Source organism: Chlorocebus sabaeus, chromosome 1 (genome assembly GCF_047675955.1).
Source record: "Chlorocebus sabaeus isolate Y175 chromosome 1, mChlSab1.0.hap1, whole genome shotgun sequence".
Taxonomy (NCBI): domain Eukaryota; kingdom Metazoa; phylum Chordata; class Mammalia; order Primates; family Cercopithecidae; genus Chlorocebus; species Chlorocebus sabaeus.
This window is the reverse complement of record NC_132904.1, coordinates 120473608-120489712: the sequence shown is the minus strand read 5'-3', so window position 1 is coordinate 120489712 and position 16105 is coordinate 120473608. Positions and strand designations below refer to the sequence as shown.

At 41.3% G+C, this 16105-nt stretch overlaps 2 protein-coding genes across 2 annotated transcripts in view; one reads left to right on the top strand and one right to left on the bottom strand.

Annotated features, from left to right (window-relative positions):
* Positions 1-1897, top strand: part of SIAE (sialic acid acetylesterase) — a 37737-nt gene extending 35840 nt beyond the window's left edge. Inside the window, exon 10 of the mRNA XM_008021338.3 lies at positions 436-1897. Coding sequence (XP_008019529.1) covers positions 436-687 — 252 coding nt within the window. The 3' untranslated portion in view covers positions 688-1897. The remainder of the gene's footprint in view (positions 1-435) is intronic.
* Positions 1898-5581: 3684 nt separating this feature from the next.
* Positions 5582-15448, bottom strand: TBRG1 (transforming growth factor beta regulator 1). Its single transcript, XM_008021336.3, has 9 exons — positions 15089-15448; positions 13336-13406; positions 12418-12650; positions 11717-11853; positions 11276-11422; positions 7533-7630; positions 7163-7273; positions 6606-6748; positions 5582-5926 (listed from the first exon to the last, which is right to left on the bottom strand). Exons 1-9 carry the CDS (start codon positions 15236-15238, stop codon positions 5781-5783), a joined length of 1236 nt encoding a protein of 411 aa, XP_008019527.1. The 5' UTR covers positions 15239-15448; the 3' UTR covers positions 5582-5780.
* Positions 15449-16105: the final 657 nt, after the last annotated feature.

Below are 16105 nucleotides of genomic sequence, written 5' to 3'. Positions count from 1 at the left end.
CTTGAGAAAGGCTTCGTATCTGGAGTTCCTTTATGCCCCTTCTTCATTCTGCAGCTCCTTTGGGAGTGCCACAGAGCAGCAGCAGCAGCTGGGCCACTCTGTTCACTTAAATTCCTGCCTGCCTTGCTATTTGGCAAGAGGGGTCACCCAAAGAATGTTCAGGGGAGCCTTCCCTAAATGCCTCATGTGATCATGCTTGTCTCCCTCAGCAAATGTTTTGTTTATTATTTATTTAATCACATGAACATGTATTATCAACCTGTGGCTGTACTGACTAGATCCCAAGTGGGCTCAGGTTTCTTCTGGTTACTGTAGGAGTAGGTCCTTGGTGATGAGTGTCTCCTTTCCTCCCATCCATTCTGTGTGAAAGAGCAGTGCCGCTTCTTAGAAGACCCTTCTGACCTAATCATTCCTATTTTATGGCTCTCTTATTAGATCTCCTGTTGCAGTGACCATCGATGCAAGTGGCTTCCAGCTTCCATGAACACCTTCTCCACCCAGTCCCTGACCCTGGCGATTGATTCTTGTCAGGGCACCGTGGTTGCTCTCCGCTATGCTTGGACCACGTGGCCTTGTGAATATAAGCAGTGTCCCCTATACCACCCCAGCAGTGCCCTGCCAGCCCCTCCCTTCATTGCTTTCATTACAGACCAGGGTTCTGGACATCAGAGCAATGTTGCTAAATGACTGTTTCAATATGATCAGAACTTAGATATAAGGATGGGTCCTTCAGATTTTAGCATTTAGGAGTTTCAATAATAACCATTGCTTTTAAAGGAAATTAATAGAAAGCCTCATTGAATGGCTTCCAGCTAGCACATGGCTGTTTCTATATTCTGATGAGCCCAGGCTGGTAGGTAACTTGAAATGCTTGCTTTTTTTGTCCCCTAGTTAGTCGAAGGGTCTGTATTGGACTAATTCTGAACTACAGACAAATTGGACCTCAATGTCATTCACTTCCCTCATATTAATGGGAGCGAAATATCTAATACTTTTGCTCCTTGTTATCCAGAGTTGTGGGATCTCAGGATTGGAAGATTTTAAAGGCCGCATAGCCTAGCTAGTGTTCATGTGTTCTTTTTTTTTTGAGACGGAGTCTCGCTCTGTCGCCCAGGCTGCAGTGCAGTGGCTGGATCTCAGCTCACTACAAGCTCCGCCTCCTGGGTTTACGCCATTCTCCTGCCTCAGCCTCCCGAGTAGCTGGGACTACAGGCGCCCGCCACCACGCCCTCATGTGTTCTTTACAAAATTTCTGACAGGTGGTTACTGAATCTCTGTATGAACTTTCCATTAAAACTTTCCAAGTTTTTCCTTATGTGGAACTGAAATCTGTCTCCTGTGAAACTTTACTACTATCGGAGTCTTTCAGATAATTGAAGACAGATCTCTTTGTATTCTCTTCAAGCCCAAACCAATTCTGTTCCTTCAATGTAAATAATGATAATATGAATGTTTAAGAAATAGGAAACATGTACAGGCACTTTGGGAGGTGCTAAGTGACTGCCCTAAGGAATGAAAAGCAAGGGCCAGGCGGGAGTAGCCCAGGGAAGGCACTTGGGCTGCCAGGAACAGGAGGGGCGGGAAACTCTGGCTTAGGAAAACATGAACATAGGGGCAACAGAGGCAAATGTGTTGTTCGAGTTAAATATAAATCTCAGGTTCTTTAAAGGTAAAAGGTTTAAGGATAATCCATTTGGAAGAAAAGAGAGAGTGAGGCTGAAAGTAAAGCCACATGACAAGCATATCGAAAAATAATGCAGATGATACAAACATGAAAGAGACCTTTTGTGTTTATTATTAAGAATCTTAATGCAGTTTACTGATGGATTAAAAACAGTTAACGGTGCCTGAAAATTATGTTACCTATTAGAAATTGGAAATAAAAGCATAATCACTAGTGATGTGTATATATTTGTATCCAGTCAAAACTTGCAAATTGTCCTTGAAGTGTGTGAAAAGGAACAAGAATGCTATCTGTGGGTAGCTTTCCTCCCCTTAATGTGAAAAATGAGAACTAAAGCAAAAAGCATCACTCACTCTACATATACAATGTATTTTACGTAGTGTAAAAAATATGGTTTAGGTAGTGAATACATTAATGAAATCATATGTAAATTTATTTTTAGTGGCTGAATAATTTAAAACATTATGTGGAATATTTCCCCCAATTTAGGAACTGTTTACTGTTTGAAAATGAAATTTATAATCACTCTGTGGAGTGAATGATGGTTTTTGCTTTAGTTCTACCCCTCTATAGAATTCCAGGGGGTTCTGGTGTAGCTCCAAACAGCAAAAATAACTTTGTCAGTGCCAAGATTTTATTTAGTTAAAAAACAAAAAATCTGCACACTTTACAAGGAACTTTGGCTCCCCTGAGGACTTCCTAGCATTCAATTCATTCAGTTAACTCCTGTTGCCCATGCTTTGACCTCTTGTGCATCTGGCCCCATAGAAACTATGAACCTCGGCCGGGTGCGGTGGCTCAAGCCTGTAATCCCAGCACTTTGGGAGGCCGAGATGGGTGGATCACGAGGTCAGGAGACCGAGACCATCCTGGCTAACACGGTGAAACCCCGTCTCTACTAAAAAATACAAAAAACTAGCCGGGCGAGGTGGTAGTCCCAGCTACTCGGGAGGCTGAGGCAGGAGAATGGCGTAAACCCGGGAGGCGGAGCTTGCAGTGAGCCGAGATCACGCCACTGCACTCCAGCCTAGGCGACAGAGCCAGACTCCGTCTCAAAAAAAAAAAGAAAGAAAGAAAAAAAAGAAACCATGAACCTCGTAACAGATTGATGCCTGAGAAAAAGTCCATCTACATGGCCACTCCTCCACCCCCAATACACATACCCCCATGGGCTGTTCCAATTCAGGGGCAGCTAGAGGTAGCCAAGAACTCTAAGCCCAGGTTCCGTTCACCTCCAGGAACCTAGAATACATAGTGTGAAGAATATGGTTTAGGCAATGACTATGTTAATGAAGTCATGTACATTTATTTTTAGTGGCAGAATAATTTAAAACATTATGTGGGAATTCACTGTATTTCCCCAAATGTAAGAACTTTTTAGTTTTAAAATGAAATTTATAGGCACTGTAGAAAATTTGGACATTAAAGTATAAGCAAGTAAAAATCACCCCCAAATTCATCATTCAGAGAAACTATTTTGCTGAACTGTTCACTTGATTTGAGTTATATAATTTTGATTTGAGTTACACACTACATATTATTTTGTAATCTGTGTTTTTGACTTACTTTACCAAAATAATTTTCTTATGTAAATATAGATTTAGAGTGTTTCAGTTTGTGGAAGCTTCATTTTATTTAACCAATTTCTTATTAATGGACATATGGATTTTTTAACAATTTTCTACTATTAAAATAATACTGTAATGAATATCACATGCAAACATCATACCACACTCGTCCATACCACATACTATTTCTTAGGGTCCTTAACGTGGAAGGGGATAAATATATATTTAAAATTTTGATACCTACAGCTTAACCCTCCCAAAGGATTAAATGACTTACATTCTCACCAAGGAAGTCCTTTTGTTCCCTCACCTTCATTGACACTGGATGTTGTTAAAATAAAAAAAATCGTTAACAATCTGACAGATGAAAAGATAGTTTAAGTATACGATGGCAGTGTTTTTCAATTTATTTTATTTTATTTTTTTGAGATGGAGTTTTGCTCTGTCGCCCAGGCTGGAGTGCAGTGGTGCGGTCTCGGCTCACTGCAACCTCTGCCTCCCAGGTTCAAGTGATTCTCCTGCCTCAGCCTCCCAAGTAGCTGGGACTACAGGTGCCCACCACCACGTCTGGCTAATTTTTTGTATTTTTAGTAGAGACGGGGTTTCACCGAGTTAGCCAGGATGGTCTCGATCTCCTGACCTTGTGATCCACCTTCCTCGGCCTCCCAAAGTGCTGGGATTACAGGTGTGAGCCACTGTGCCTGGCTTTTCAAGTTTCTTAAATCCATGATCCATAGTAAAAACATTTTACACATATCTCCATACAAATATATGTATATGTGGTGTACGTACACACTATAGTTGTATACGCATGATAGTTGAAAAAACAGTGTCAACCTTTCTCCATGTGATGCATTCCAAAAATTGTAAATGTCTTTCTAAAATGAGGCTCTTTTAATATGGGTATTACTCAGGCTGTAATAGTGGGAAAATATTTGTTATATGAAAAAAGCAGCATGTACCATTTCTGTGTTAAGTGCCAGTATGCGCAAGCAATTTATGCAGAGAAAAAAAGAAAAACACATTAACATTTTAAGCAATCCCCTTCCCACCCGATTCGCTATGATAGAAATGTTGTTTCTTTTACATTGTAAAATGTATATAACTTATAAAAAAACTATACTCCAAATCATAAGATACCAGTTAACTTGGCTTCTGAGTTTACACTGGCCAGTGTGGTGTGCTCTAAACACTGCTGCCTGATCCCTCCTTCTGCTGGTCAGATTATTACTATAAAATACCAACCCCATTTGTGTTGTCCTCAGTTGGCAATTATGAATGGTAGTGCATTAGCCATTTCATTCTCACCACTCCATCCCCATTCTTCTACTTCTGGGTCCTTTTGTCCCTCCCTTTCCACACAGCCCTTGGCAACCTGGTGGTGGGTACCTAAGGCATCCCACAGGTAGTGCTGAGTTGTTAGCTGATACAGTGGACTTCTACCTTAATGCTATTAACAGGGTCCAAAAATCCAGTTGCATGGAACATGGAGTTATATTACTACATGGCTAATGAAAAGACAGGACTAAGTCTGTTACAGAGGATGGGAATCACCCCCAATTACATGTGAATTTGTGTTATCATATGGTTTCAATGTATTGAGCTTTAAAAGGCACATTCTCTGAGGTGCGATAACAAAGGGTTAAAGAAGGATGTGCAAAATGTGAAGAAAAAGATGAACAGTGTACCTTAGACTGGACTTTCCATCTTGAGTTTAAGCAGAAGATTGGATTTTGATGATACTGACATGAAAATAAAGCAGCAGCCTGGGCTGCAGGGGCTGGGACTTGATATCCCTTGAATTAGGATCAGAATCAAGAGTAGAAGTTTGTCAGAACCTCCCTATCTCCCTCGTTAGCTGCTGCTATAGACTTAATGTTTATATCTCCCCCAAATTCCTAAGTTAAATCCTAACCCCCAGTGTGATGGTATTGGGAGGTGGGGCCTTTGGGAGGTGATTAGGTCATGAGGGCAGACCTTCATGAATGGGCTTACTGCTCTTATAAAAGAGACCCCGGAGAGCTGCCTTCCCCTTCTACCACTCAGATAGCAGGAAGACGGCTGTCTAAGAACTAGGAAGTGGGCCCTCACCAGACATTGAATCTGCCAGCACCTTGAACTTGGACTTCCCAGCATCCAGAACTGTGAGAAATAAATTCATGTTATTTATAAACCACTCCGTCTATGGTATTTGTTGTAGCAGCCTGAATAGACCAGACAGCAGCTCTCTATCACTCTTGTTTATAAGAGGCTGAAGTTGACTCTACCTCAGGCAGAGCTAAGCAAAAAAGATTATATCCTGATTACAACAAGATGAAAATAAACAGAATTGACAAGAGAAATTTATTACTAAAAATAAAGCAGCTGAAATTTTTCCCAGGGAAAACCGTCACCACAGGACCCTCCATGATGAAATATGTGAATATCTTCTTCACTTCTGAATTGCTGCCTTCTTCCATATACCCAAAATTTTAGTTTAAGTTAAATTAATCACGATGAAAACGATGTGGCATCTGATCCCTTCTTGTTCAATCTGAAGACTGAATTGGGCTACCCTGTGATGGAGACTTCAAGTGCTGCAGGTGAGTATCTACCAAGGGTTCATGTGTCAGGTACATGGGCTGGTAAGAAGACACAAAGGCTGCAGGCTGAAGCTCTGGGAGGTCCAAGGATCCTGGGGAAAACAATTCCTTAAGTTCCACTGCTGCTTGGGAGTCTGAGCAGACTGTTTTGGTCAGACACATACCTGTCCTTTCAATCAATTCCTTAACACCCTTGCATTTGACAGCTCAATTTTGCCTTTGTTATGACAGGGCAGATACTTTTACAATGAAAACTGGTTGAAACAGATGAAGTGACTTGCCTAGGGTTATATAGCATATTAGGCAAAGAGTGAGAATTTCAATTCCATTTTTTAACCCAGGGTTTTCCCTATATGACCTCAAAGCCTGAACCCTTGATCACTCCACTCATTTGTGGGAGGAATTCATGGAACACAGGCAGGGCCAAGGCCTTCACCTGACCCCACTGACTTCGCTTGAGATGTTATTCCCTGCACAGTAAACTCTCCCCTGGTGTTCTGCTCCGGTCTTGCTTAGCTTACAGAATAAGCTACCTTCGTTTCTGGGGTACCCTGCCTTACTATGATCGCAGGTGCCCCCCATGACATTGAGTAATCTCGGAAGCTATGTAGGCCGCAGGTCCCCCTCTGACTCAGCACTCTGCAAGGCTGATTCCGTGAAAGCTTTTATCACTCAATGCATAGATATTTAGGGTACTCGGCTATGCGTGAAGGTGGGAAGGTAGCCTAAACACAGTCAATTTTCAAACCAGAAAGGTAAAGTTAAAGATACCTGGCAGAAGGGGATCATTCTGATCTTCATCAAAGGTCTGTCTCTGAAAGGCTTCAAAGCTCATAGCTGCATCATTCTCTGGCAGCCCCTCAGGTAGCTGCCCGTCTCCAGGTTTGCACACATCAAATTTCACCCACTGGTAACTGCAGAAGCAAGGGAAATCACCCTTGAGTTATCTGCTAGACATAAATACCCATGCCTACCTCCAAAGGGATCAGGTAATTTTTCTTTATATTCCTCCCAGATATATCTAAAACACATTAGCTAACAAAAACCTAAAAGAAACAAGCAGGCCTCTTTAGTGACAAATCATTCTGTGAGATTTCCCACCCCTTTTGCTGTCATGGTACACACATAAAATAATCATAATCAGTGAACAGTGGAGTCCTGGCTCTTGCTCACCTGTCCAGAAGGCTAAGGGGCCAATACTGAGCCATAGTGGTTGAGAAGCAGGCAGGCCTTGGACACAGCAGGTGAGTGAACAAAGTAGTAACTGCCAGTCCCTGGCCGGCTGATCACTTAACTTTTCTCAAGGGAATGAATTTGACCACACTTACTTGATGCATTTTCGAGCTCCTGGACAGCTCTGGATCAAGTTTTGGATGGCTGGATGAGAAAACCCAAAAAAGTCAGCTCCAGCTGGAAGCAGGTTAGGCATTAGTTTCCCCCTAAACAGGAGAGGGATAATTTTAGTTTGAGAGCTTAGCGGGAGATGAAGATGGGTTTAAGAACAGAATAGTGGTATGAACAAACAGGATAAGCTTTCTTGACTTTGATAATGTGGAGGCTCTAGTTGGTATGACGTCAGGAGGATCCAGCATAGGTTTCCATAAAATGAGGTATCTCTACTCATTAAAAGCAAGAGAAAAGGTTTCACTGTACCAACAGTGATCTTTTAGCCTGTTTTCAAGCTTTTGGTCAACTTACATAGTAGCACTTATAGTCCTGAGCAGTTCTGCATGACAAGCATCTGCAGAAGAGCTGACGATGGCATTCTGGGGGTCATCTTCAGGAACAATTTCAAACTGAGAAGGATAAACGAGCAATGAGATCAATCCTCAAGAAGGAAGGAAAGAGGCCATACTACTCTGTAAATATTTCTTTACTCTGGAACTTGAAGCTGATGTACACCATCTTCAAAAGGGACACACATACTCTCCTACAGGGCTGCTAAAAATTTAAACAAATCCAAGTACCTAGAGAAAGTCCTTGGACTGTTTCAGTTCTACCCTTCTTGGTTGACAGCTTTCCAAAAGTAAGCATTTAATTTCTTATATGCCTTTCCAATCCACTTACTTATATCCTTAAGTACAAATACAAATGGTATTTTAAAAACAAATGAGATCACTCTCCATGTAATCTTCTAAGTCAATTTTACAAGATCTAGGAGAAACAGGCTGACTGCAAACTGCCATTTCATTATATTTGCTTTCATTTTGAATGTTAAAATATCTTGGTTATATTAATAAAAAGAAACTGTTGCATCGAAATTATACTAATTCTGAGGAATTTTTGCCAAGAAAATATTTTTGTAACATATGTAACAAGTTAACTAGCTAATTTAATTATTTGGCCAATTTTCTATAAAGCTCAATGATTTTTTTGCCAGGAAAATATTTCTGTAACAATTTCTAACTAGTCAATTAAATTATTTGACTAGTTATAAAGTTCAGTTAAACAGTTTCTAGTTCTTCAATGTTTACTTCAGTCGAATTATCCTGAACAGGATTAATTTATTTTCTGTATAATTTTTTAGAATGATATTGAGCACTACTGATTTCTAAAAAAAGTCAAACCAATTTTTACTGAGTATAGGTTCTACTACTGTTAGTTTTCTTCTGTGGTTATTATTTCACTGGATTCAATTTCCTGTGTCAAATTTTAGAGATCTGTCAATTTTGTCAGTAATAAATTCTCTTGTGAGTAGTTTCAGTCAATGGTGGTTTTCTTATTTCAACCAATGGCATATCTTGCCAGGTTAAGATTCTAATGTTTTATATTTATTTCTCAGCTAATAAATGAAAACACTGTGAGCAATTAATTTCTTTTTTTTCTTTCTTTCTTTTTTTTTTTTTGAGACGGAGTCTTGCTCTGTCGCCCAGGCTGGAGTGCAGTGGTATGATCTTGGCTCACTGGCTCACTGCAAGCTCTGCCTCCCAGGTTCACACCATTCTCCTGCCTCTGCCTCCCCAGCAGCTGGGACTACAGGTGCATGCCGCCAGGATCGGCTAATTTTGCTGTGAGCAATTAATTTCAAATAGCCCAGGACTGCTCTACTGTTTAGTATCCATCATGTCAATTTCAATTATTTTTGTACTGAAATTTCTACCTTATTTGAGTAAAGAGCGTTAAAGGTAGAAATGTTATACTATAGTCTTGAAGATACTTCCTTGTTAGTACTAATGTATAAATCTACTTCATTCTTTTAATTGCTGTACGTACAAGGGTGGATATATTTTACTTAACCATTTTCTCATGATGGGTATTTAGGCTATTTCCAATTTCTTGCTATTGCAAATACTGCTACAATGTACATTGTTACATGTTACTTTGTTCACATTTGCACATTTCTCTAAGTGCAAATATGTACCTAGTACAGTCTAGATACTAGACTATCTAGACATATTCTGGGTCAAATGACACATATTAAAATTGTTGATATTGCCAAGTTGCCCTCCCAAAAGACTACCAATTTTCACTCCTACTAACAAGTACTCGTTTTCCTCCACCTCAGCCAGCACTGGATATTATTAATCCCTCTGATATGTGCCTATGAGCAAAATAAGATCTCAGTTTTGTTTTATTTGCATTTCCCCATTTACTGATGAGGCCCACACTTTACCATCTGCACTGTTTCTGTGAAATGCCTGTGGGTTTTTTTTTTTTTTTTTTTAATATTGCTGTTTCTTACTCTACAGGAGCACTTTATCTGGTATTAATACTTTGTCATACGTTTTCTTCCTGTTTATTGCTTGTGTTTTAACTTTGATCATGGTGTCTTTTGCCATTCAGAAGTGTTTACATTTTTTTTTTTTTTTTTTTTTTTTTTTTTTTTTTTTTTTTGAGACGGAGTCTTGCTCTGTAGCCCGGGCTGGACTGCAGTGGCCGGATCTCAGCTCACTGCAAGCTCCGCCTCCCGGGTTTACGCCATTCTCCTGCCTCAGCCTCCGGAGTAGCTGGGACTACAGGCGCCCGCCACCTCGCCCGGCTAGTTTTTTGTATTTTTAGTAGAGACGGGGTTTCACCGTGTTAGCCAGGATGGTCTCGATCTCCTGACCTCGTGATCCGCCCGTCTCGGCCTCCCAAAGTGCTGGGATTACAGGCTTGAGCCACCGCGCCCGGCGTGTTTACATTTTTAATAGTTAAATATGTTATTATGCTCCATTATGGTTTCTAAGTTTCATGTCTTGCTAATAAAGAAAGCCTTTTCATCTCACCCTAAGATTACAAAAAATTCTTTTACATTTTCTTTTAACATATTTATAGAATATTCAATAAAGTTAAAGTAATAAAAAGTCATATTGACATGTATAGACAAATAGATCAATAAAAAGGAATCATCTGGAAACAGATACAAGAATTACATATATTTAGTGTGTGTGTGTGTATATATATATGTGTGTGTGTATATATATATATAACAGCTGCTTGACGTTAGTTGGAACAAAATTTGAAGCTAGATTCCTAGCTCACAAACCTAAAAATAATGTCGTTAGGTTAATGACCTAAAAAAGAAAACTAAAAACTACACAGATTCTTCTTTTTCAAAAATGTTTTAGCATTTTGTTTTTCAGAGACAATTAAGAATCAGCTTGTCAATTTCTACTTAGGATTTTGACTAGATTTGCATTGCATTTATAGATGCATTTATAGATGTATTAACGATATACATATGGTATATCGTTACAATAATGAGTCTTTCTAAAGAAACTGTTGTATAATGGAGGTCACGTGAGCTCTCAACTATGCCTAACAGTGCTCTGATAGGCGTGATGTAATATTATCTACAAGAAGTCAAGCCGTCTCAGGGTTCTCCCAGCTTCTGCTCAAAGGTTCCTTACCTTGCCTCTACTTCCTTCTACCTTACTTTCTAGGGATCTGTAACTTCCTCAGTGAAGCTTAGAACTCTGAAAATGGTCTATTTTTTTGTTTTTCCCCAACAATCAGGAGATGATGGTTGCGGAAAATGAACTGTCTCAAATCTTAGCACTGAGAAGGATGAAAAAAGGTATTTAGTAAGACTAGGATTTAAGACTCTCAGGTCCTTAAGAGTATTTGCAGCCAGAAACTAATATGCAACTTCTTTGCTAACTCCATCTTGGTCCAACTTGATATGGCAATGTATCAAACTAATCTTCCCTCTATTTTGGCCTGTACCTCACATAAGTAGGCTTGATCAAGCCTCACATAGTCACAAAGTCAGCAGCTGAAGTAGCATGGTTCAAGGGAAAAGGGCATCAGTTTTAGAATGAGACAGATAACAGATTCACATCCAAGCTCAACCACTTATTAGCAGAGGTGCGACTTAGGGCCAGCCACTTTTCAGGATCTTGGAATTACCCAAATGGTGATTATACGTATCTACCTTGTAAGGTGTCAGAACAGGTAATACATATCCTGGCATAGAGAAGGTTCGAAAGACAAACAATGGTTATTATTAGAGGGGGTACCTGAGGCTGCACACCACCATCCTTGATCTGACAGGTATATAGACACTTCTGGTCTGGGCACTTCATGCTGGCATATATTCGAGTACTGCAGTAGCCCACAGGGTAGATGGCACTCTTATCATGAAAGCCAGGTCGGTCGGTGATGATCTATAAAAAACATTCCCCCAACCTGGGATTGAGGTCACTGAAGAATTGAGAAGTCCAGTTTCCTGTGGTAGCCTTTAGAACCACTTTGGGGCTGCGAAGAGTGACAAATCACACAAAGACAGAGAGTAGGCTGTGTAGCAGACAACACTGACCTGGGTTTGCAGGGACTGGAGACATTCTGAGGTTGGTACGGATCAGCAAGGGGCTGCTGCTAATGGGAACAGGGAGGGAAGGCTCAACCCCATTCCCATATTTCTCTGATTCTCCTCTCTAAATATCGCTGGTCTCACTCACCTCCCCCAGGCTATATACTGTTAGACCCCCTAGTCCGATGGGGAACACAGGCCGTCCTGAGGGATCCAGGGCAATGGGCTGAACCAGCTTGCGAGCACCTCCCTCCATTTTCTTTTTCTTGCATGTTTTCTTCAGAACTGAAACGCAAATCTGGGGTCACCCACTTTAGGCCCCTCCCAATGTTGAAGGGAAGGGATAAATTTGCATGTGAATGGTAAGGGTAATAAGCCAATCCTGGTTTTATATACTTACTGAATGGGCATGTGGGGCTTTCGCCCAAAGCCCTGAGTATCTTTCTAACCTGCCCAGATTAGTGCTTAAGAGCTAAAGGCCTTATCCTTTTTAAGGCCTCTCATTTCTTTTGTAAGATCAGAAATTTCCCAAGCCAGCAGTGTGCTCCAAAGGCCACCTAGCCCATTTCCCTGCCTCTAGGAAAGACTAAATGGAATGCAACCTAGAGAGTTGGGGGAAGGGGAGAGTCTCAGTCTGCTCCCCTTGCATTTAACAAAGACTAGCTGGAATTTCTCCACCCAAAGTGGCTCTAATACATTTGACATTTGTTTCTCAAGGACTCTTAGGGCTCCTTAAGAACCAGATGAGACTCTAAGTATATCTGTAGCTGTGTCTGTCAGTTAGTACCAGGTCTAACTGTCATTAGTAGGTGAGTCACTGGGACAACTGATATCATCTCCCCAAAGTACCTTCCAGTTTGTTGTTCTCTTTGCCTTTTTCTTTTTTCTCCTTCTTCGATTTCTTCCCAAATGGTTCCTCAGCCCCAGTGCTGGGTCCTGAAATAGGCCCAGCTCCCTGTATAGTTCCCACAGAGCTGGCCACACCATAAGTCAGGGGCAAATTGGAACTGTGGGAAGGAGCTGCAGCCTGTACTTCCCCTTCAGTTAGAGCCTGAAGCTGGAGGAGCTTCTTTAGCAAGTACCTGAGGTCAGGAAGGAAAGGAGCAGAGAAATGAACTTCCATATTGTCTCAATTCAGTATTTTACTCAAGTGCTGGGAAAAGCCAGAACTGTATACAAAGATTACTATGATCATAAAAGAAAGGTTCTTATTAGACCCTACGAATCATAAAGCCCTGGAGGATAATCAATGCTTCAAGAGGCCAAGGATAAGAACTGTAGTTTATCTCTTGCATCTGGACGGTTCCTCTACCTTGATGTTGGATGGTGTTAGGCTTCTGAAAGGCACATTATTTACAGATGTATATATACCCATTGTGCTTTGCACAGAATAGTATGTACAGAATAAATATTTGTAGAATAAGAGGCAGTTGCTTTTATCACTTGGCTTTTATAATTGGGCCATAAGATTAAATAATCTTAACAAGATTATTTATTAGATGTGGCAAGACAGCTTTTTCAGAAAGATCAGTAGAAGAGTTGTCTCATCACGTAACTTGAGCTGTCTCATCACGTAACTTGAGCTGGCTCAACGTAATTTAGGTGTGCGGGAACCAATGCCATAGGTTAAGTTTCTCTGTACTTGATCAAGTGGCCAAGGGGCTGTGTGATGTGCATAAATCCCACTGGGAAAAAAAGCTCCAGAGCAGTAACACCATTATCAATCACCAAAAAGGTGATGCTGAACACAAAATGAAGCCAGCTCACCTTCTTTCTTCTTTTGCTTTAAGAAATTTTTCTTCAAGACGAGCAATTTCATCACAAATAGCAGCATTTTCCTTTAAGTAAAAATTTGAATATAATCATATAAAAATGAATAAACAATCACATTATTATGCTGGGAAGAGGATCCATATTTCAAACCAAAAAAGCTTTATTACGGAGTGAGAAGGAGGAGCTATTCTACCTTGTGACAAACTATAAATAAATCCATAGGTAAAGGTAGTCAGGTTCTACTATGGGCAGGGTAGCTATGTAATTTATTATCCAATCTGGGACACCTTTGAGTGAAAAGGGGGTACTATTAATGCTTATGCCAGAACAATATGGTAAACCAGGACTGTCCTGGGCAAGCCAAGATTAATGGTCACCCTAATTAGTATAGCCTTTGGCACAGAAGAAGGCATACTGCTTAAATCCACAGATGCTTAAATTAAATACTATAAATATGAAGACTATCTATTCTCAAGTGCCTCAACTCTTGAGAAACTTATAAAGCCAGTCTAACCCAAATAGAGAAAAACTGGATGGAACAAATTCAAATTTAGGGTGTAAAATTCTTAAACTTCATAATCTACATATATGAATTCAAATATTATCTTTTTTTTTTTTTTTTTTTTTTGGTAACTTATGACTCAGTCCATCTCCCAAGCTCCAATCCTGAAAGGAATGATGAATCTGAATGCTCCATAGGTGGAAACTCAGATTCTCAATGTTCAAAACATCGCTTTTTCTTCACAAAATCTTTACGTATTTGATGGAACCAACATCCTTGAAATAACATAAGTTCCAAGCTTTAGGTACCTTTGACATATAGGGGATAAAAGAAAGGGAACAGTCAATCAGATGCCAAGTTCTCTTAGTTCTACTTTTCTTGTTTCTCTCCAGTGCAAATAGCAAGCAATGCACATAGCAAGTGCTGAATAAGTGTTTTTGGAATGTGTATTCTAATTTCTAAACTTTTCCTTATGCTTCCAAATATACTGAGAGATGTTCAAGCTTTTGGTAGAGAGATCAACTGTTGACTTGGATGTGGGGGGACATTTGAGGACTCCACCCCTATTTCCAAGCACTGAAGCAAGCCAAAATATTCTAATATACAGTTATGGCTGGCAAGCTATATTAAGTTTATTCATTCAATAAATCCAGTGCTTCTACAATAAAAGAAAGGAAGAAACACTTGGAACACTCAAAAGTTAGAGGGGGGAAATTACTGAAAGTTTCATGTACCTCTTTGGGCAAGGGGGCAGTTATGGGGATGTGAGGTGCTCAGAAAATAGTCTATATACTGGAAGTCATAAAATGGAATCAGGGTTATTTAAGTTGGAGTCAGGGCTCTGACACAGTACCCTTGGGCAAATCATCTCTTTGGGCTTCAGTGTTCTCATTTTACAAATAATGCCTAATTCTCAGGGCTGTATCTCGAGAATCAAATACATTTCCTAGAGTTCTGCAGTAATAACGATGACTAAAATTTATTTGCATGTCTTTTAGGCACCAAGCATTTTTCTTTGCTCATTTAATATTCACTATTCTGCAAGGTAGTTACTAGCTCATTTACAGATGAGGACACAGAGAAATCACGTAATTTGTCCAAGGACACAAGGCTAACAAGTAGTAATGTATACGGAAAAGCCAACACTATATTAATACTGTCATCCTGGGAAGGGGGAACAGCTTGGGGAAAGATTTTGTGAGGGGGTCTCCAGGCGGCGACCGGCTGGACGCGGGTCAGACTCACAAACACAGTGGCCTTGGCCGCTTTGCGCAGCCGCAGGTACTTCAGCCGGTACTTCTCGTTCTGGCTCTTCTTCGTGAGCTTTTTCATCCTGGCTTTGCTGGACTGCAGCAGAGCCCGCGGGGAGGAGGCGAGGCCGTCCAGCAGGCTCATGGTCCAGCCCCGCTACGGGGGCCCCAGGACGCTGCCGGCATCGGATCCTAAGTCGGGGAGCGGGCGGGAGCGCTGGCTTAGTCTGTTCGGGGCTAGCGGAATCGTGGCTCTAGGAATCTAGCTCTCTGGGACGCTCCCAGGGTTGACCGCAGGGCCAGAGACTCCGGCAACCGAACCGGCTCCCGGCGCCTCCCAGCACTTCCGTGTCTGTCTTGGAAGTAAACCCTTCCCGGAAGTTACGTCCCGGTGTCGGCAGCGTGTGACTTCCGGGGCAGGGAGAGTAGGGTGGTCTGGGCGGTGCGATCCCGGGCGCCAGGAGGAAAGAGACATCTGAGGGCGAGTGCTGGATGAGGAAAGGAGGGAGGGCCGGCGGCGGGAATCGGAATCCGGGCCTCGGGCGTCTGTGTGCTTAGCTGAAGGGTACTATAGTTGAACTAACGAACTAACAAAAATCTTACCAACACTAGCTGTCCTTCACGCTCCCCCGGCGGGCCACTGCGTTTCAACACGTTTTTCATGCCTCGTGCAGACAGGCTTTCCCAGACTGTCTGGGAAAGAGTCCCAAGTGCTGGGACTCTGCTTCTTTCCCTGCCTCGTTCCTTTCTGTAGCTCACAGAAATGTGTTTGCAGGGCCTCCTAATGCTATGATCTTCCTAGGAGCTGGGAACACAGTCGTGAATAGGGAGGAAGGCCTTGGCTCTTTCTAGTAGGGAAGATGAGAGATTCAACATGCAGTTTTAATACTGTCTCTAAGTAGGCACTCAGTAAATGTTTGTCTAGTGAAAGCAGAAGTGTATTTCTGTACATAGTATGTACATTTATATGGTTCTAACTTTACAACCAAGGTCTATTAAAATTAAGGAGGAT

Excerpts from the sequence above, each read along its gene's own strand:
- TBRG1 (XM_008021336.3), bottom strand. The coding sequence starts at position 15,238 with ATGAGCCTGCTGGACGGCCTCGCCTCCTCCCCGCGGGCTCTGCTGCAG. Across the intron at positions 13,407-15,088 it reads CGGCCAAGGCCACTGTGTTT|GAAAATGCTGCTATTTGTGA; the intron begins GTGAGTCTGACC and ends TTTTACTTAAAG. Across the intron at positions 7,631-11,275 it reads ATGGTGGTGTGCAGCCTCAG|TTTGAAATTGTTCCTGAAGA; the intron begins GTACCCCCTCTA and ends TATCCTTCTCAG.